We start from the raw sequence: 19,871 nt of genomic DNA on the forward strand, positions 1-19,871 counted from the left end.
ACTGGGAAGAAACGACGGCCGCTAGAAGCTAGCAGCGGACGTGGGAAGCCCCGACTGAGATTCGGCTTTGCCTCCCAATCCTGTCGCACGCTTCTGCCTGGCTTGAGAGGGACAGGAGGAACTTTTTCCTCCTGCGCGTAGCATCCATGCACGTGGATTGCGCACCTACTGTGTGCCATGCACTGCTTGTGTGTGACGGCATCTAGTTCTCAGAGAAACCGTACGTATGGGGCAGAGTTGTGGTTGGTTCCCTTTCTGATGCAGAAACCGGGGCACAGAGACGTGGAGTAACTTGCCCAAGGTCACACAGCCAAGGCATGGAGCCGCCACCCAACTTGCGAGCCTTCATCATCCAGTTCCAAGAGGTGGCCCGCTGCATGCATCCGGGCTGGGGCCTCATCACCCTACCGGGCGCATGTGGCCTCTTTACGAAGGCAATGCATGACCTGAACTCATGGCTGGCCTTCGCTGTCGTGGAAGTCGACTCGCAGAGTCAGGCCCTCGGGGTCACACGGCGCCCGCGGCGGGTATGGTCGCGGTTGTCGGCCGGAAGCGCACTTTCCATTCAGAGGGCCGTGATCACAGACAGATGTTCTGTGTCCTTACGTGTGTCATTTTCACCCTTTTTCTTTTTAATTGCCTGTCCGAGAGTACACTCCGCACCCCAAGATGGATGTTCCTGATGACTTTCAGCTGCACACTGCGGACTCAGGCCAACTTCTGAAGGAGACCTTGTAAATGGAAAACAAAACATTGTTTTTGTTTTTGTTTTTAGAAGGTTGGGGACATACTATAAAAATGATGAACTAGATAAAAAAAAAAACAACACAGCTTTTTATTACTATGGAAGACATCTTGTATGTAATAAGTCTTAACAGTGACGCTGCCTTGAGTGGATATAACGCTTTTCTTTGGAAGGCCGATAGCTCGAAATGATGGCCAGATTATTTTTTCTGGGTTTGCCACTAATGAGAAATTTGACCGCCTTTGTTCTTGTGAAAACGCAAGTTACTAATCAATCTAAAAGGAATTAAGCTCCCCTTGGTAACGTGAGGCCTGAGAACCGTTGTTGATTGTGTGGATTCCAGGAGGGGACGATACCGCCAAGGCAGACTGCTCTGGAGACAACGCCGTGACGGACGTGACGTCCGGGCTTTTGAAAATTTAATGAGGATGTGACTCGACACTTGGACCCCTGTCGTTTGCTTGGACAGAGTGGAGAATGCTGATCTGCACAAGATCTGTTCCGATGAGATGTTTTCTATCCTAGATGAAATTAGATTTCAGAAAACATTGCTCTCCTTTCATGACCGTGAGCTGGCCGCTGCGCGCGCCTTCCCCGGATGAGACCAGACCCCTGAGCAGATGTCACGGATTAGTCGAGGTTCCCATCTGGTAACCGTCTCTGCTGTCTCTGCTTCTCTTGCCCAGTATCAGAGGAGATGGGAAATGCTCCGTTCAGGGTCTGGAAGCTTCCAGAGCTCAGGCAGCCCGGGCAGCCTTTTCCTGGCTGAGCATGAAGACACCAGCTTTGGCAGGGTTTCGGCCATTGTGAGCTTAGTGCTGGGAGAGGACACTTCTGTCCGATTTCACACTTCCACTTGGAGGATGGAGATGAAGGTACAAAGGAGAAGTCCTCTGACCTTTCCCAAATGTGCACATTCTTGATCTTTAAAACTATTTCTGTAGCAGTCAAAGGGCTGAAAAACGGTTTCAACATGTTTTTAAGACGTGACCTGCTTTTGCTTGCCCTGTTCGTCTAGCAGCGGTGACAAATGCTGTTGCCGTCTTCCCCTTTTTTGACACGGCCAGTTTCTGCAGTGGATCCTGGAGACAGAATAAATGCGGACTACAGTCTTGGTCTGAAGGCATTTCAGGGCTACAAAGCTAATAAAAGGAAACAGCAAATACTGTACGAAAGGCTATAAAGGGTGTCAGGCATTGAAAATTGAATAATTATCTGTGTAATTATCCGCTTAATGGCTGTATTCCTTCCAGGCCATAAGTCCCCTGAGGAGAGGTACCGAATCTGTCTTTTTCGTCACCCTGTTCCTAGCCCCTGGGACAGTGCTTGGACTACAGCAGGTGCCTAAATGTTTATTGTTTAGCTGAACAATTGTAACAAGGTTTTGGATTTATCTTGTTATCTTGGGGCGATGTCTGCTGCATGAAATCTTTTTTTTACACATTTAGTTATAACGCTTTCAACATCTGAGTCAACTACACGTAAGCTGGACGTAAAGTGAGAGTCCGTAACTAGGGTCCTGAACGTTCCTATAATGTGGGGAAACCTGCGTATGAGCAGATTAGATAACTATCTGGGTGAGATTTAAGAGGGACTGCAAAGAAACTCTTTTTAAAAAAATCTGATTTTTACATTCTATTCTCATTTCTTTGAGTACTGAAGGTTTTAAAATCTTCTGATGTCCCCATTCAAGTGCAGAAATGATAGCTAAGCCTGTATTATTCCAACGTTTTTGCAGGCTTTGCCAAAATGGAGGCCCAGGTTAAGCTGTGGGGATAATATTGTTTACAAATAACTGGGCTATGCTTTATTCAGAAAGAAATTGGCTTAGATGGAGATCGGAGGAGCCATCTTTAGATTCAAACTTTGAGAGAAGCACCTATGGATTGCACTCAAAGGAACCTAAAGAATTAGGAATTGACATTTCAAAGCGTTTATAATTGATAGTATCTTTGAGTTCTAAGCTCCACAGATCCCCTTATCAAGTTCCAAGTACGCCGTCAGTTTTTTTCTCAGTAACTGTGATGTTATCTCTAAGATAACCAAGCTGACAGGAACAACATCAGGAAGCCAAGTCTCAAACCTACGTCTCCTGATGCCCAGACCCTTCTCAGTCGTATGTTAGTCACAGAAGCTGCCACACATTTTATCTGCACCCGGAAGTGTGCCCAGTGGCTTAAGCAGCACCAGAGTGCTGGGTTTTTCTTGAGATTATTAGATTGAATTCTTTGAACAGAAAGGTGAAAACCGTCTGCTTTGATAAGTGACAGGAAAGGATCCTTCCACTCGATGGGCCATTTGTAAATATAAATGTAAAAGTTGCTGGAAAATGATGTTAGAGATGAATTATCTCCTCCATTACAATGTTTCCTTTTCTTTAACGCAATTTAGTTCAAGCAAAAGGAACAGCAGAGCTTAGGCGGGGCCGCATTCCATGCTTGGGGAGGAGTTACTGGAAGCAAGATGTGGAGTGAGAAAGGGGATTGATAGACCTCGAGCAGGGGCCAGTTGAGGCCTTCTGTCCGACCAGGAGGCCCGCGCCTGGGGCGCTGGCTGTGCCCACGGGAAATTGAATTCAGAGCTCCTTCTGCACCATAAATCCCGGGCATTTGGCAGCTCCCCAAGGGAGATCGGAGCGAAACTGTAAGGGCATCTGAGGCCACACTGGCCAATCCCAGCGGTGCCCGCCGAGGGTGGGGCACCAAATATGCTGGGTTGGGACCTCATGATGACGTTCACTTATAAGCCTTACACTCGGTTAATTTTAAAGTACACTCATTGCCGGAAAGGAGCGTCTCCATTCCACATGCGAAAGCTGAAAGGCTGGCATTCCTCTGAAATGTCTCGGGGCCGAGGGGGGAAGGCCTGACTTTGGAAGTCGCGCGTGTCCCGATCTTTCCTCCTGAGTGCACGTGCGAGGAAGGTCCCTCCACGCCGCGCTTGGTGGAGTGGGCATTCCCGTGTCCCGACACCACGGACGTCCCCAGGATGCTCGGAGGCGGGCGCCCGGCAGGTGTCACCGCGCGGTTTGCCTTCGGGGGTCGCGCGGGCGCCGCGCCCAGCCCGGTCCGCCGGGGCGGGGCGGGGCCGCGCGGCCTCGGGCCCCGCCCACCGCGCCCGGAGGCGGGGCTTGGCCGTCACGTGACGGCGGCGCCGAGCGGGAGGAGGCCCGGGCCGCGACCCGGCCCGCGCGCTGCTGGAGCCGCCCGGCCGCCCGCGCGCTCTGCACCCGCGGCGTCCCCGGCCCGCGGCCCCTCGCCCGCCGGTCCCGGGCTCGCCGGCAGCGGGAGCGGCCTCAAGATGGACGAAGACGCCGGCGGCGGCGGCGAGGGCGGCGGCGGTGAGTGGCGGAGGTGTGGCCGGGCGGCCTGGGGCGGGGGCGGGCCGGGCGGGGGTCGGGGTCCGCCGGGGGGGGCGCGCCGGGCCGCGCGGGTGCCGGCCGGCGACCGCCGAGGCCCGCGGGGCGCGGGGGCCGGGGCGCGGGCCCGGGCGCCGTGGGGAGGGGCCGCGCGAGCGCCCGAGCGGGGTCCGCGCGGCGGCCGGGCCGGCGCCCGGAGGCTCGGGCCGGGGCGCGGGGTCCCGCTTCGGGGCGACCTCTCCGCCCGCGGCGGCCAAGGGCGTCCCCGCCCTCCGGAGCCCGGCGCCCTAGCTCAGGCGGTGCGAAGTGCGCGAGTCCGCGGGCCGTGGGGAGGGGAAAGTTCTGAGTCGGGGGCGCTGCGGGGCCAGCAGGGGCGCCGGGCGAGGGGACGGCGAGTCCTGACGGTTCCGGGTCCGAGGTGGGCAGGGGGGGCGCCGAAGCGCGGAGGGGGGCGCCGCGCGAGCGCACGCGTTTCGTGACACGGGAACCGTTCCCGAGTGAGCAGAGAACGAGCCGCGAGCCGGGGGGCCCGAGCCCGGGGACCCGCTCGGCGCCCCCTCGCTGGAAGGCTCGCGTTCGTGCCAGTTATTCAGGGGGACCCAAATTACCGTGTGTCACGCTGCGAATGGACGCCTTCGAAACGGCCCAGCCTGCCTGTGTGCGGACTGGGGCGTTGGTTTGGAAAGCGGCGGGTTGACACCCCTAATTTTACCGGAACCCCCGAAGTTGAGGCTCTCTCTACTTCGACTGAAGACCTCTTTTTTGCTGACAGACCGAGTCATCAGAACCCCTTGTAATAAGGGAGTGTTTTTGGGGGGGAGCATGTTAATTACAGACTGCTGGAGCAGCTGCCTGTAAGAATCAGCAGTGTTGAACGCTGTCAGGATGAAGTGGTTAATCAAGGTGCCTTCTAGAATTTAAGTGCTGCTGAGGGGTGGGGGGAGTGGGTGGGGGGGAGGATGTTGGTGCCCAGAGAAGCGACGCGGCTGCGATGGTGGGAAGTTGGCAGCGGCGGTGGCATTTGGCGAGTCCATTTCTCGCAGTTAAAGCAGGGGTAGCACTGTGGCACTGAGTGGGTGTGCTGTTTGTGAAAGAAAGTGCTGTGGCAAGAAGGAGCCCAGTTGCAAAGCCTCCTACAGCCAGGCTGTCTGTCTGGGGACAGTCTTGGGCTCTAAATGCCGTGCTTCCTGCCTTGCTGGATTCGGGTAACAACAGGCAGAGCAGTTTTTCCTCTTTAGAAAACAAAGACAAACAACTATAATGTTTTAACGTTTGACATTCGAATCGAGGCAGCCAGCTGGCTTGGCGATTTTGTTTGCCAGGTGTTTCTGGCTCTCAAGGCATGTAGAAGGTTTGAAAGTAAAAAAGTAGGTTTAAAGATTTTTAAAAAGGAAGCCAGTGTGCCCCCAGCAGTTTGTAGATCTTGACTTGAGTACTTTGACAAAGGGTGGTATTAGGTATCAGAAGTCTCGAGACTTTCTTTGGGCTGTTAATATCTCTTGTGGGAACGTGATCTTGAAATTCAAAAAAATATCTCATGCGTGAAGATGTGCATTACACTGTAATAGTAGAAAATTGGAAACAGCAGCACCTAATAGGAGGCTGGTGAGGGAAATTATGGGAAGTTTATTGGATGAATTGTTTTGCAACCTTTAAAAAAAGCAGTTTTGTACATCACAGTTTTAACCAATGTAAAAACCGGTGATGTCGTGGATGTTTTATTTTCTTAGTTTTTATATTTTCCAAGTTTCTGGAAATATGAGTTTGAACAAAAAACGTATACAAACTTTACCCTGTGGTAGGAAAAGGGTATGATTGTTTTAATGAATGATTTGATTCACCACGCTGGCACAGTCAGTAGCGAACAGATATTTACTGATTGTCTAGTAAAATGCCAAGGAGCATGCCAGGTGCTGGAAGACAGCCTTTAACCTTTACTGATACGGTTTATTACGATCTTTCCCTTGCATCATGGAAGACACTCAAAAATACATCTGGCAATCTTAGAGTAAGCATATTTTTGAATAAGTGAAAATTTTAGAGTTTTGAAATAAGTCATTATACAGTGATTATTGTATACACTTGTGCTTATATTTAACTCTTGCTTGCTGGAGGTTTTGAAGTTACATATGTCTTTACTGTTCTTTAGTTATTACTACCATTTATATTTCTAAAAAATGCTTTGCTTTAAAATTCATGTTTTTAAAAATAAAGTTCAGCTCTTGGAAAGAGAATAATTTCAGTTGCCAGTCATTTGTCAACATTTTTGGGGTATATTTTCAGTATAGTACAAACCGAACTGTACATGGGGAAGTCGGCTTCAGCTTGTTTATGAGATAGGGTGAATAATCTAGTCCAACACTTACGGCAGGGGCGAAAGATAACGTTAGAGTCTCATGCTCTACCAGCTTAGCTGGAGCCACTACGAAAGATAATGTAAAAGTTCTTTTTTGCTAATGTGCTGATTGGGTTAAAAGACTTTAAAAATGGTTCCTACTTGCTGTTTTCATAATGAAAAAGTTTGTTCTGGGTATTATTAGTTCTTTCAATGCAAGATAAGGAGAGAGGATGGCGATATGAATGGCTGGAAGGCAGTTCTAAGGAGAAACAAGTGGGGGGTACAAGATTACAAGAACACATTGTTACTTGTAACGTTTGCATGCAGCGTAGTTAAGGTATTTTTAATTCCTTTTGGGCTTCGTTGCCATTCAGTTGCTCTAAAACAGTTCTTGAGATATGTCCCTACTTGGCAGGTGACTGGCTAGTTTGGCTCATTGCCACCATCTTAGCGTTCACCTTGGGAGTCCGTCTGATGGATGTCCCTGAGTGGACCACCTGTGGCAGGTGAGGCGGGTAGCTTCTCTGGCTTTTCCCTCCCTGCGCCATCCCCATCCCCGGCTCTGTAGTTGAGAGTTAAGTCTGTGCCTCACAGGAAAAGATGCTCAGCCCTACTCAATAAAATCAACAGAAATTGCAACCAGGTTTCACCTGTCAGGCAAGCGATAGCCCCCACCATCTGTTGGTGATGAGAGTGCAAATTAGTTACGGCTCTTATGGAGGCCTGGCCAGCTCGCATCCTGTTGGCTCAGATCCATTGCATGCCCTTCTCCTGTGGAGGGACTCACCCTGTGGGTGACATTTCCCAGGCCCTCGGCTCAGCTGGCTTGGGGCAGGTTTGGCCCATGGGAACCTCAGGTGGGAGATTAGCTGGCAGGAGGAAGGGAGGAGCCAGGTTCTCTCTCCTCTGGTCCTGCGACAGCCTGGTCCCCCTTTGATTCCAGGGCCTCCTCCCCGTGACCCTGCAGCTTAGAGGCTCGCTTTTGCTGACCTCCGGGTTGTCTTACCATTTCCTGTTTGACCTCCCAGCTTTCCCATCATGAGTGTAAGCAGTTCCTTGTATGAAATTCCTTCTATTTCAACTCCTTGGAGGAAGTCTGTTTCCCAGTACGTACAAGGGCACTGGGCAGCAGCTTTTAAAATTACTATAACTCTTTTGATCCAGCAGCACCAGTTCTAGAAATTTTTAACCTGCAGATATACGTCTGCGTGTGTGAGGTACCACAGGTATGAGATTGTTCGCTGCATTGTTTGTAATAGTTAAAGATGGAAAACAACCCAAGTGTCCGTCCTCCGGAAACTCATCAGGTAACTTAGCAAACCCAGGTGGTGAGTGAGGTCAGGGAGCTGTGGAAGGAACCAGGAAGCTCTTTATGAACTGATACGGAAAGACCTCCAAAGAATTTTATTAAGTTCCAAAAGCAAAGTGTAGGAAACTGCATTGTGTGCTACCATTTCTGTTTTTAAAACAGAGAGGAAGTGCTTGCACACGCATAAAATTCTCGGGAAGGCAAAGCGAGGGACTAGTAACAATGGTTACCTGTGTGGGGGGCAGTGGGAACTGAGCAGGTGGGGAACGCGGGTGCAGAGAGAACTTTTTACTACACGCCATTTTTTTGGAATTAAAAAATGTTTAAGTCTAGCTTCACTTTTTCCAAAATGGGAAAACAGTTTCACAGAACAGTAGTAGGCTGATAAGAAAACGCCCTTGTGAGAGAATTTTTATATATTAAAAAAAAAACTCAGTATGAAATGTAGACATTTGTAAAACATGTTGCCTGTTTTTTTCAGCCTGCGTAGGAAACTAACAACCACCACTCTTTTGAATGCTTAAAAAGTGGCATGATGGGTGATTCTAGAGTGTACTTCGTGTGCGTTCTTGTGTAGAACACATATTTGTTCACCAAGTAGTCACAGCTTCCCTGCCAGGTGCCAGGCCCTGTGCTTGGCACGAGGGCGCATTGTGAATAAGGCAGGTGGATTTTCTGAGTTCGTGGAGCTTCTGTTTAGATGGGAGACGGATAAAAGAGGAAAAAGGATCCGTAGAATAATTGCCGATTGTGCCGAGTTAAAGGAGGCTGAGGTGGGGTATAGGAGTGAGGGCGGGTGGGGCGGGGAGGCGGGAGGGGTGCAGGGACAGCCAGGTGGCCAGGGAAGGCTCCTGCTCGTTCAGATGCAGCCTCACGGGTCGCAGGGGGCCGGCAGAAGGGGCCGAGCGCAGCCACAAGGTTGAAGGAAGCGTTGGCCTCAGTGGCGAACACAGGGGGACCAAGAGGCCAGGGCCACGTCGGGCAGTTTCAGAGAGTAAGGAAGTCACGATTTATTCTGAGTAAGGAAGGATTTGAAACAGGAGATTAACATTTGATTTCCGTTTCAATAATTTTAGCTAATATTTACATAGTGCTGTCTGGGTTGGTTCTGTCCCATGGGATTTATATATCTTAACCTATTTACTCTTCAAAATAACCCTATTAGGTTTAATATCATCACCGCTTACAGATGAAAGTGGAAAACAAAGTCACGGGGAAGCTAAGTCACTTGCTTCAGACGTCACAGCCGGTGGGCGGTGGAGCTGAGACTTGACCCAGGCGTGTGGGCAGCAGGGACTGCGTGCTTAGCCCCTGTGCACCCCGCCTTTTTAAGAGGCGTGTCCCTGGCTACTGAGAGGCGAATGGACCGGAGGGGGGAAGAGCGGGACGAGGACACCGGGTAGGACGCTGTCGCAGGGCCGCAGCAGGAGTCACAGGGCCCTGGCGGGTTGGTAGCCGCGGCAAGAGCGAGGGAAAGGTGAGATTTGACAGATCTACACAAGCACGCAGAAAAGCACGGGAAACAAGGAAACGAACACTCATGATTCCGTTCAGCGGAGTGAATGTGATAGCGGCTGGTGTTCTGTCACGTCGTTTTAGGTCTTTATAAAAAAAAAAAAAATAGAGCGTCACAGGCGAACCCCCGTCTCGGCCGCGCCTTCGGTGCTCAGGCCCAAATCCCGGTGCCGTCGCCCGCTCTCGCCTCAGCCTGCTGACGTCCTCCCTGCTGCCGTCCCTGTCTACGCAGCAGCCAGCGTGATCCCTTTACGACAGGTCGTGTCACCGTCTCAAAGGCCGTCCCATCCTCGGCTCACTCAGGGTCCCGGCGCGCCCTGCAGCGGAGGGTCCACGCGCGCTGGCTCAGGGGGCTGCGATCTTCGTAGAAAAGGGCCAGGGAGGAAATATTGTCAGCTTCGTGGCCCTCATATGGTCCGTCCCAGTTTTTCATCATTGCCTTTAAAAACATCCAAGCCCTTCTTGCCTCGGGGCCGCCTCGGCTGCCGCGCCCCAGACCTCCGGTCGCCTCTCCCGTGAACGCGCCCCGCACGCCCGGCCTCGGCGCCCTCGCCGCCCGCAGGGTGTCCCCTTCGGTGTCTGCGTGTCCTGCCCACCTGCGTCATGCAGCTTTCCGTTCGGACGTCGTCCTCCTTGACCAGCCCCCGCGAAAGCGCACACGCTCGCCACTCTCTTCCCTTCTCCGGCTTTATTCTCCTCCCAGCGCTTACCACCCTTTGCTTGTTAGATATTTGTTCATCGTCTCTTTCAGAGCGGAAGTTTTTCGAAAGCAGGAATATCGTCCGCTTTTATACACGGTGACATCTCCGAGACCTGGAGCGTAGCGCATAGTAGGCCCACAGTAAATGCCAACAGAGACCGAATAAGGATGCAGTCACTTTTAGCAAGTTCTGCTCTGATTCCCATCCTTCATTTTGCTTCCTAACAGCAGCAGCGAGGAATCGGATGTGGGGCCTTGGTACAGTTTTCATATTTTCACAGATTTGTGCGTGCGTCCACGAACAATATATAGGTCTTTCTTTGTTTTGCTTTACAACTGATAAAAATGGCATCCGACTGTATGTAATGTTCTGCTCACATTAGAGATGATCCGACTGTATGTAATGTTTTGCTCACATTAGAGATGTTGTTATATATAGACCTTGTTTATTTTAACCACTGTAAATATTTTGTTCACCTCGTCCTGTGTTGGACTTTTGTGTTGATCATACATTGTCGTTACGAACAATACTGTGGCGAATTCCTTAGGCTTGTTTCCTTTCACAAATGCATGAAAGCGTCTCTCGAGTCTATCTCCAGAATTGGGATCGTCGCTTGCAGGTTTCCCGTGTCCCTAGATACTGACATTTTGCTTCCTCACCGGGAGAGTTCTCAGCCTCCTGATCCACTCCCGGGTGTTGTCTCCTGAGTAAGAAATGATGTCACTGCTTTAATTTGCATTGTTCTGCAAGCGATGAGATACGTTTTGGGAGAATCAAGTGGACCGACAGCTTGGCGGGGAAGGGGCTGTAGGGATCCAAGGGGGTCGCTCGGTTCCCGGCTTGAGTGACAGCGTGGGAGAGGCGGCTGCTTAGTGAAGAGGAGGGACTTGGGAAGCGGGGCGAGGGGAAAACCATTCAGAGGGTCCATTGGTTATTTGTCAAAAATGTCCTAATTTTGCCCTCACTTTCTGAAGGATGTTTGCACTGGGTGTACAAGTTTAGTTGATAAAGTTAATTCCTTAGGGTGCTTTGACACGTCATTTCTCTGCCTTACGACCTTCGTCACCTCTGTTGAGAAATCAACTTTATGTGTCTTGTTCTCTTAAAGGTATTGCACTTTTGGCTGCTTTTAAGAGACGTCTCTTCGCCTTTAATTTTTCAGCTGTGTACTGTGATGTGTTCGCGTGCAGTTTTCTTTGAATCGTCCTGTTTGGGTCGTGGTGCCGCTTCTTGGTGACAAGACTTGATCTTACATCAGTTTTGGAGAATTACCGGTCATTCTCTCTTCATGACTTTGGCTGCATTCCCTGTCTCTCCTCGGGCTCTACCTTTCCATCAAGCCCTCACGTCTCAGACTCTGTTCTTCATCCTTTTCAGGTGTCCATGCTTCGCTGTGTATTTTCTTCTGTCATATGGTCCAGGATATTGATCCTTTCTTCAGCTCTGTGTAATCTGCTATTAAATCCATCTGTTGAGTTCTTAATTTCAGTTATTGCCTTTTTCAGTTTTTTTTTAAATTTTTTTTTTAGATTTCTACTTTCTGCTGAATATGTTCATCTTGTCCACTAACTTATTAATCACAGTTGTTGTAACTTCAGTGTTTGGATATTCTGTGAGTATATTATCTATTTTACTCTTGGTTTTCAGTCATGTGGTTTTTGCCTCTAGATTGCCTGTTGAGCTTTAATTAAACTGTAGACAGTGTGTATAAAAGGTCATACAGATAATTCGAGACTCTGGCTGTCTTCCTCAAGAACGGCTTCTCCCAGCAGTTAAAGTAGGGAAATATACTTTAAAATTGTCAGGACTGGTTTGCTTCCAGTTTACCCTTTTGCTCGGGTATAGCGTGGGTGGCCCCAGCTGAAAGCCTGGGGTATTACCGGGGCCTCCTCTGCTTGGCCCTGCGTCTGTAATTTTCCCCCCACTGGTCCTCGCAGGCTGCTGGAGACTCTGCGGGGCCTGCTCAGGTTCTCAGCCACGTGTTTCTGCTTAACGTTTTGGCCTTGCAGCTTCTGTGAATTGGCAAATGTCTCAAGGAGAAAAGCTGTTCAGATTTCGGGGCTCTCCTCTCTGCGCTGGCCTCTTTGGGACCCTGGCCCCCTAGGTCCTCACTGCATCGGTAGCTCTCTGATACCTTCAGACGGTCGTTTCTTTTAATTTGCTCAGCTTTTTAAGTTGTTCTTGGCAGAGGGGTTGGTCCACAGCTAGTCAGCTTTTACTGGAAATGGAATCTCAGGAGTTTGGTTTTGGTGTTGAAAATTGGACCTGCTTGTAAGAGGTGGTGGGAAGGCCGTGGAGGGTGAGTCCACGGCTTCGGAGACCGGGCTGGGCGGGAGGGAACCCTTGGGAAGACTTCACTTTAATTTCTGGGAACCAGTGGATGAGATCGCTCAGGGACAGATGAGAGAAAGGAAAATCCCAGGACGGAGCACAGCCCGTTAAAGGGGACGAGGAACCAGTGAGTTGAGGCCGCTTTGCAGCTTGTGGGGTATTGCAGACGTTACACGGGGTGTTAAGAGCGAGTGGTCAGCACTTGAGAGGTGGACAAAAATGAGGATAGAGAAGTGTCTGCTGGATTTGGTGACTTAAAGAAAACAGTTTGGGGAAAGCAAGGAGCAAGCTCGACGGGGTGGGCTAAGGAGTGAAGGGGTGAGACTGCCCCTTGCTGAAGGGACAGCACGGGCCAGGGTCCTGCGCTGGAGGACCGCCGTGCCCTGCGCCTCGTGGGGAAGCCAGGCGGCGGGGGCTCAGCTCAGGGAGGGCGAGGCAGCCAGCCGTTTCTGTGCGGCGTTTTGATGGAGGAGCAACGATAATTCAGATCAGGTGAGTCAGACTAGTAACGCCGTTTGCATGCCCACGCTCAGTATAACTTTGGGGAGAGAGATTAGTTTCAAAAAGTTATAGGCAGATCCTTTAGGAAGTAGGTTTATCAAGTAATAATATAAGACTTGCAACTTTGAAAGTGAATGAAATAAAAAAAAATAGGTTTTATCAAAGTATCTTAAAAGCTGTTCAAAATATAGTAAATATTTTGAAGTTGGGGGAAAGAGTAAATCATTTAAACGGGAGCAGGGAATACATGACTCCCCGCCCTGAATTTTGGAGTTAAGCCTATAAACGTTCCCTAGCTAGGGCTGGTGCCCCAGCCGACAAGACAGGACAGACGAGAGATGCCATAGTGTCTCATTTGGCCGGAGACAGTTCAGCATGCACTTGTTTTGGATAAATATCTTTCATCATTTTGTAACTATTAGAAAAGACTCACCTGAGTCAGTTTAGGTGGCTAGGAAGATTTTGTAACTTCCTTCCACAGAGCGAATTTGCTTCACGCTGACCCCACGTTCAGTAAGTCACCAGGAGCACTGTTTAAATCGCAGAAGATGCGTTCCTCCCTGCAACTCCGGGGAGGGCTCTCTCCACGCACTGTGCTCGCTCATCTCCCCTTTTCAAAAACTCGATTGCAGTAATTAATAAAGAAGAGCAGCAGCGTGCTAGAAAACGGGGCATTTCAATGATGACCAAGAAGCGTTTCCCAATACCTCAGTAATTAGTGTTTTTCCCCCCCAGTTTTCATCCAGATGTTTGGCAACATAGAGATACGGCCTCTCTGCAGTTTTTAAACCCGCTTTCCTGGGAACATACAATATTCTCCGTTTATTTTGGACAGCGGCGTTTCCGTTTTCTGTGGACAGTTAGTTACATATGAAACACATGCTCTCGGAGTGGAGTTTGTGGTCCTCCGAGAATTCTCTGAAGGAGGAAATGGGTTGACCTATTTGGTTGCTATGAAATAAAAACAATCTTGTTTTCATTTTTTAGCGAACATCTGGGTCGCATTTATTATTTCACATTCTGAAGGTTCTTTAAAGCCACAATTTGATAATGGGAGGGTTCATCAGAGCAGTCACCATTTAGCTGTTTGTATAGTTGATTTAAGTGCTAGGTCGGCTGATAGATTTTTTTTTTAAATATTTTTCTTTTCTAGACACTGTAAGTTTTCAATAACAGCCCTTGATTTTAAGCCATAAAATAGGATCTAGATATTTCGGGGGAAGGATTGATCAGCCGGCGAATTTCCCTGTTGCCCGTTGCCATGCATTCGTGGTCATCGTCGTGGCTGGATTTATTTGACTCTGCAGCAGACACTGTTGGCCCCTACCACAAATCCGTCCCCTAGTTCCTCCTTGTGAAGAACCCTGATTTTTTTCACTTGTCTGCCCACAGGGAAGTGGGACCTTATCACCACAAGGGAGTGAATCTCGAATGGTGCAAACCGGGCCAGGTTACTCCTTTTTCCTTCTCACGATTGGAGGAGGGGCGTGTGACCCTCAGAAGGGCAGTGGGCAGGGGTCCTTCCTGGAAAGGAGTCTGTCTGTCTTCTCAGAACGGTAAGCGAGGAAGAAGCGGTTCCTCTCTCACGACGGGCTTCGCGGGGCCTGGCGGGCAGCCACCTCGCGCTCACAACGCCCCTCGAGGCCCTCGGAAGGTGGCCGGCTGGGTCCCTGGTCCTGCGGTTGAGTCGCTGTCTCCCTCGCCCGGGAGCCTCCCTGTCGCCACACTTCCTGTTGTTCTGGGCAGTAAATACCTTCGTGTTGACATAGCCGGGCAGAGGTTCACAGGGCCGCGGGGTGGAGCGGCCGGCAGGTCTCGCTCTCGTTCACTCACCGAGGGTCCCGTCACCATAGAGTGCAAAGGGGACACCTCTTTTGTCTTCCGCGACCGCTCACTAAGTGCATGTATTTATCACGTTAGGAACTGAGCTAGGTCATACTTTCCGAGATTAACACTTAACTTTTAATAAAACAAAATACGTTTCCACGTGCTTACACATCTGTGAATGGTTTCACAGATGTGTAAGAATCGGCAGTTCCTTACGATTACACTGAACGTGAATATTTCTGCAAACGCAGTGGTTGAAAGCGGCAGACGTCGGCCTTTCAATATTCTGTTAGAAGACAGGACTTCCTTTTAGTTTTTAGCAGAGAGGCAATAAAATGACTAAGAACATTTTTTCCCCTAAGTTGCAGTAATTAGATTAAAGTCTCTTGAATCGAGACAGAAGTGAATTCATTCTTGTTTGTTTTAGAGTATGGGAACACTGGGCGTTGTCCGTGGTTTTCCAGTGTGTGGTCCGCCCGCACGATGAGGCCGAGCCGGCCGAGTGTGGGAGGGGGACAGCGCCGCAGATGACCGCGGTCCCCGGAGCAAGGAGCATCCCGAGAATAGAATGACGCCTTTCACTGGCTTCTGTAGGAAGAATCTAACTGCCGGATAAGTGTTTCTCTAAAATGTTGCGTTTCCTTGGAAATCACAGAGTATCTGCTCTGGTTCTCCCCGGAGTGAGGTTTCTAAGACTTAACTTTTTCATATACCAGTATACCAGTCAAGTGGTTACCATGATGTTTTTGTTTTTACAAAAGTCAGATGCCGTCTCGCCTCGTGTGCCTGGACGGGTCCTCAGAGCACCCAGATGTGGCCCCGTGGCCCGCCTGCCACTGGAGCAGACAGGGAGCGCAGCCGAGTGCGTGTGTGTCCCACGCTCGTTGGGCACCCCCGCTGGCGTGTCTGCCTCGCAGATGCCCAGTGATTTGGCTGGACGTGCAGAACATGACTAATGTTTTTTTTTTTTTTTTTTTAAATAATCTGGAAAGAACATAAACCGGGCTCTTTCCCCTGGGTTCTGCTCTTAGCGCTTAGACATTCGGTTCTAGGGTTTCAGTCTCTCGCACCTCCAGGCCGTCTCCACAGAGGAGTCTGGACCCTCCCTTTCTACCCGTCTTTCCATCCAGTTTCATAATCCTGGCAAAGGGCAGACTGTCCTCCAGGCAGAGATAATAAAGACTTATTCCAGTAGTTTTCTGGCTCGTTCTGCATTAGAAATTGTATTTCCCTTTTCCATTTCACCTGTGAAGATTCGAGGCCGGGTAAAAAGGAATTTCACTCTGGGGAGAGAAAGCCCGCATGCTCGTCCTCGGAGCTGCCTGGCAGCTGGGCAGGCCAGCCCGGGAGCACCGAGGCCGGGCGCAGCCTGGGCCAGTGGGCCGCACTGGAAATTTCAGGAACGTATTTGACAGGAGAGCTGTTTCCTTAATGAAAGTTGTAAAGTTATTGACGGGCAGGGCCATTCCAACTTTCGCTGGTTAGAAAGATTAAAGGCCAAGGTCGGAGTGGCTATAACTAATTCGAACCTCTTCCCCAGATGCTGTACAGGGGAGTCTGTCTTTCAGTGTAGCTGTTAATTTTATGGGACTGTTTCTGCATGTTTTATTGAAGCTTTTTTTTGTCCTGATGTCTCTAATCATGCCCCTCCCTTGCTCCCTCCAGAGACTGTTACTTTCATCCATTCATTAGATTCTGGAAGCGTGGATTCCTCGGCTCCGTGGTGGGCTGCCTTTCTTGTTCTTCATGGCTGACTTCATTGGGATGAGTCATGCCAGAGATATAACCACACAGCCATTCCTTCCCAGATAATATCGGTCCTGTGGGATCAGAGAGGCCCTCTTCTCGCCATGGTCTATGGGAATAAAGATTTCAGAATTTTCGCCCGTTTGCTACATCACGTCAGCCATTGAAGGATATTTCAGATAATTCTCCCCGTTCAAGGCAGAACTCAGTCAGCTGCAGAGTTAATGCTTCGCACTGAGAATTTGTGTGTCTCCTTTCCGTATGCTTACATGAGTTTGTTTAAACATCTGAACTGATTTATTTGTTGTTGACTTGCTTTTAAGTAAATATGTGCTGCTCTGGCACTCGTAGCCTTGAGTCATTGTGCAGGTCACTGAATCTCCTTAAGTGTCAGTCTCGTATGTGAAAACACATTAAAAAAGTCCAAGCGATTATTTAATGAAGAATTTATCAAGCATCCCAAACAATTAGTAGGCATTTAAAACTTCGCCATCAACATATTAAGCCCCACAGTTGTACACTAAGCAGAGTGACTTGGAAGAACTCGTGTTTGGGTTTAGGAATAACTAGCCGATGCCTGGCAATGTGAATTTTAGATCTTTTCTCCCCCAAGTTTGTATTTTAAAAGTTTCAAATCTATGGAAAAGTTGAAAGAACGGTGCAACGAAAACCTATGTATCTTTCACCTAAATTACCAGTTGCTAAGATTTTGCCATATTTGCTATATCTCTCTACTACATACTACAACTTTGTTTTGGCTGAACCGTTTGAAAGTTAGCTGCACACGTAACAGTTTATCCCTAAATACTTAACATTCATCTCCTAAGGACATTTTCCTACTTAACCACAACCATTTACCACACTTAAAAAAACGAACAGTGATTCTATAATATCATTTCACATATAGTCCAAATTCTGCTTTCCCCAATTGTTCTCAAAATGTTTTTGATAGCTATTTTTCTTCCCCGTTTAGGCTCTAATTAGGGTTTATCCCTATATTTAGTTATGTCTTCTCAGTCTTAAAAAAAAAAAAAAAATTTTTTTTACGACAACAGTGATTCTTTTGAAGCATCCAGGACAGTTGCCTAAGATCACATACTTACATCCTGTAGTCTGGATTACATGTATAAACAGGAGAGGAGTACTTTAGTTTCTTGAATGTCATTTTTTTACTTTTATAAATATGGTAAAATCATCTGCTTGATTCAAGGTCAAAGTCGCATTCCTTTTTCTTGTTCTTTGGTAAATACGGATTAGATTGGTAACCAAAAGGAGTTACTAAATGGCTCAAATGTCAGTGGAATATTTGCGTGGGTGAACTTGGAACAGACACACAGTGGTTTATTAGTCCTATTGACATACGGAGGTGATTAGATATCTGGCTTAACGTAGTAAGGGTTTTGTTTTAATACTTGGCCATGGCTTTATAAAGAAATGAACTTGGGAGTTGGAAAACTTACTAAGACAAACTATATTTACATAATACAAAAGAAATGCTTTCGCTGCCAGGTCCTTGGATGAAGAACAAACCTTAAATCTCTCGGGAACGAGTCTTTTTTCTTCCCTCACTCAGAGCTTTCCTCTTGGCCTTAAATATTTTTAAACTGTAGCTGCAGCTGAGACTAATACAGGATCCAGCTGTAACTTTTTTGTTGTTGTTAGTACATCCGGAGGTGGTCACAGCAAACTCATTGTATGAAAATTCAATAAAGGAAAGGGCAGGGTGGGAAAAAAATGACACCCTATAAAAATATTCAACAGGGGCAGCAGGATCTAGGAGTATCCCTTTCAGACGACTGATTTAGATTCCACCCTGAAGTACTCGTTTTGTGTGTGACTAGTCTCGTGGGCGTTTTGGTTTTTCCCTTTTAATCACATTGTGTATGTAGCCACGGAGCCAGAGAATATACCTGAGGCTGATGTATTGCTTTCCGCGGAAGCAGGAAGTAGTAACTGAGAACCCAGAGGACCCAACATCCTAATGTGGGACCCCCTCCCCCGCCAGGTACCCGTCACGCACGCACAGAGGTGGCAGCCGCCTGAGGAAGGGAGCCGCGTAGTGCTCATATTTATGCATTTTCCAGAGAGCAAATAAGTACGGAATCAGCAGTTCCATCAAATTAAATGTCAGATTTGTAGTCTGCTTGGATGTAATTACTATAAAGTGCTGCATCTTTGATCAGCTCTGTCTTATGAGGACATATCATCACCCTGTAGCTGAAGACAGATTATGTGCTTCTAGTTTTTGTGGTAAATGTAATTATTGTAAGACCAGTGGTTTTTCACATAGTCGTGTCTTGAACATTTTGTTTTTCTTTTCTTTCCTTTTCTTCTTTTTTCTTTCTTTCTTTTTTCTTTGTTTTTTTTTTTTTTTTTTTTTTTTTTTTTTTTTTTTTTGCATCAAGGAGGTCAGATTCTCAGATTTCTTCTAATTGTAGCCAGACATCCTGTTTGGGGGCTATTTGAGACCAGTGCCGCCTGTGAAGAAACCATGCAGTTCTGTAGTAATCTTCTGAGTCGTTCTTCTTAGATCAGGTTGTATGGACAGGCCTGCTGGAAACCCCATGCTCTGTTTTTAGATGGTCTCTCTACATTTCTGTGGTTCGGGGCATCAGTAATAAATATACTTATTATTCAGCACAAAAATATTGTTCACTGCATTAAGGCTATTTAAATTTCACAGGAAAAATGCACCAGCGACATCCGAGTGGGTTTAATGAATGAGTACCACTGAGCGAATTTAGGAGAACCGATTTCTCTTTCACAGTTCGTTGCTGTATCCACACCAGCATGGACGATAGTTTGAAGGACCCTTGCCTGTTTCACAGTAAGACGGTTCCGTCTCCTGGGTTCTCATAAGTTACTAGTTTCTGCATTCCGTTGAAAAACATATTTGTAACCCTTTGAGAGTCCTCTTACCCACTGCCTCTACCTCTCTCCTGCCCCATTTGTACTCAGTTTTTTTTTTGTTGTTTTTTTTTTAACAGAATAGTCTGTAGCTTCTTAGGTTTATACATGATTGGCTTGCTGCTCTGTATGGTATCAGAGACCCTTACCCTCTTGAAGAATTGTTTCACCTACTGTCATTACGGGAATGAAGGATTGTGACTTGTGTCTGATGTGGTAATAAAATACCTATTCTCCTTTTAAAAAAATTAAACTAAAATTCACGTAACGTAAGTCACCCAGTGGTGGTTTTTAGTATATTCATAAAGTTGTGTAACCATCAACACAGCCTAATTTTAGAGCATTTTTCTCACCTAAGAAGAAATCCTCTCCCCACCAGCAGTCATTCTCCCTAGCCCGTGGCGGCCACTAATCTGCTTCCTAGCTCTGCGATTGGTCTGTTTCGAACACCGTAAGTGGCGTTGTTCAGCATGGCCTTTTGTGTCTGGTTTCTTCCCCTTGGCAGGTTCACCCACCTCGTAGCGTGATTCAGTAGAATCACAGAAAGTACCTGTGCTTCTCCTGTGAGCGGAGCTGAAACGTGGGTGGTTTTG

General features: G+C 48.3%; 1 protein-coding gene across 1 annotated transcript in view; it reads left to right on the plus strand.

Annotated features, from left to right (window-relative positions):
* Positions 1 to 3,928: 3,928 nt before the first annotated feature.
* Positions 3,929 to 19,871, plus strand: part of CYTH3 (cytohesin 3) — a 56,600-nt gene continuing 40,657 nt past the window's right edge. Inside the window, exon 1 of the mRNA XM_016155178.2 lies at positions 3,929 to 4,085. Coding sequence (XP_016010664.2) covers positions 4,046 to 4,085 — 40 coding nt within the window. The 5' untranslated portion in view covers positions 3,929 to 4,045. The remainder of the gene's footprint in view (positions 4,086 to 19,871) is intronic.

This window comes from Rousettus aegyptiacus, unplaced genomic scaffold (assembly GCF_014176215.1).
Source record: "Rousettus aegyptiacus isolate mRouAeg1 unplaced genomic scaffold, mRouAeg1.p scaffold_m13_p_7, whole genome shotgun sequence".
Classification (NCBI taxonomy): Eukaryota; Metazoa; Chordata; class Mammalia; order Chiroptera; family Pteropodidae; genus Rousettus; species Rousettus aegyptiacus.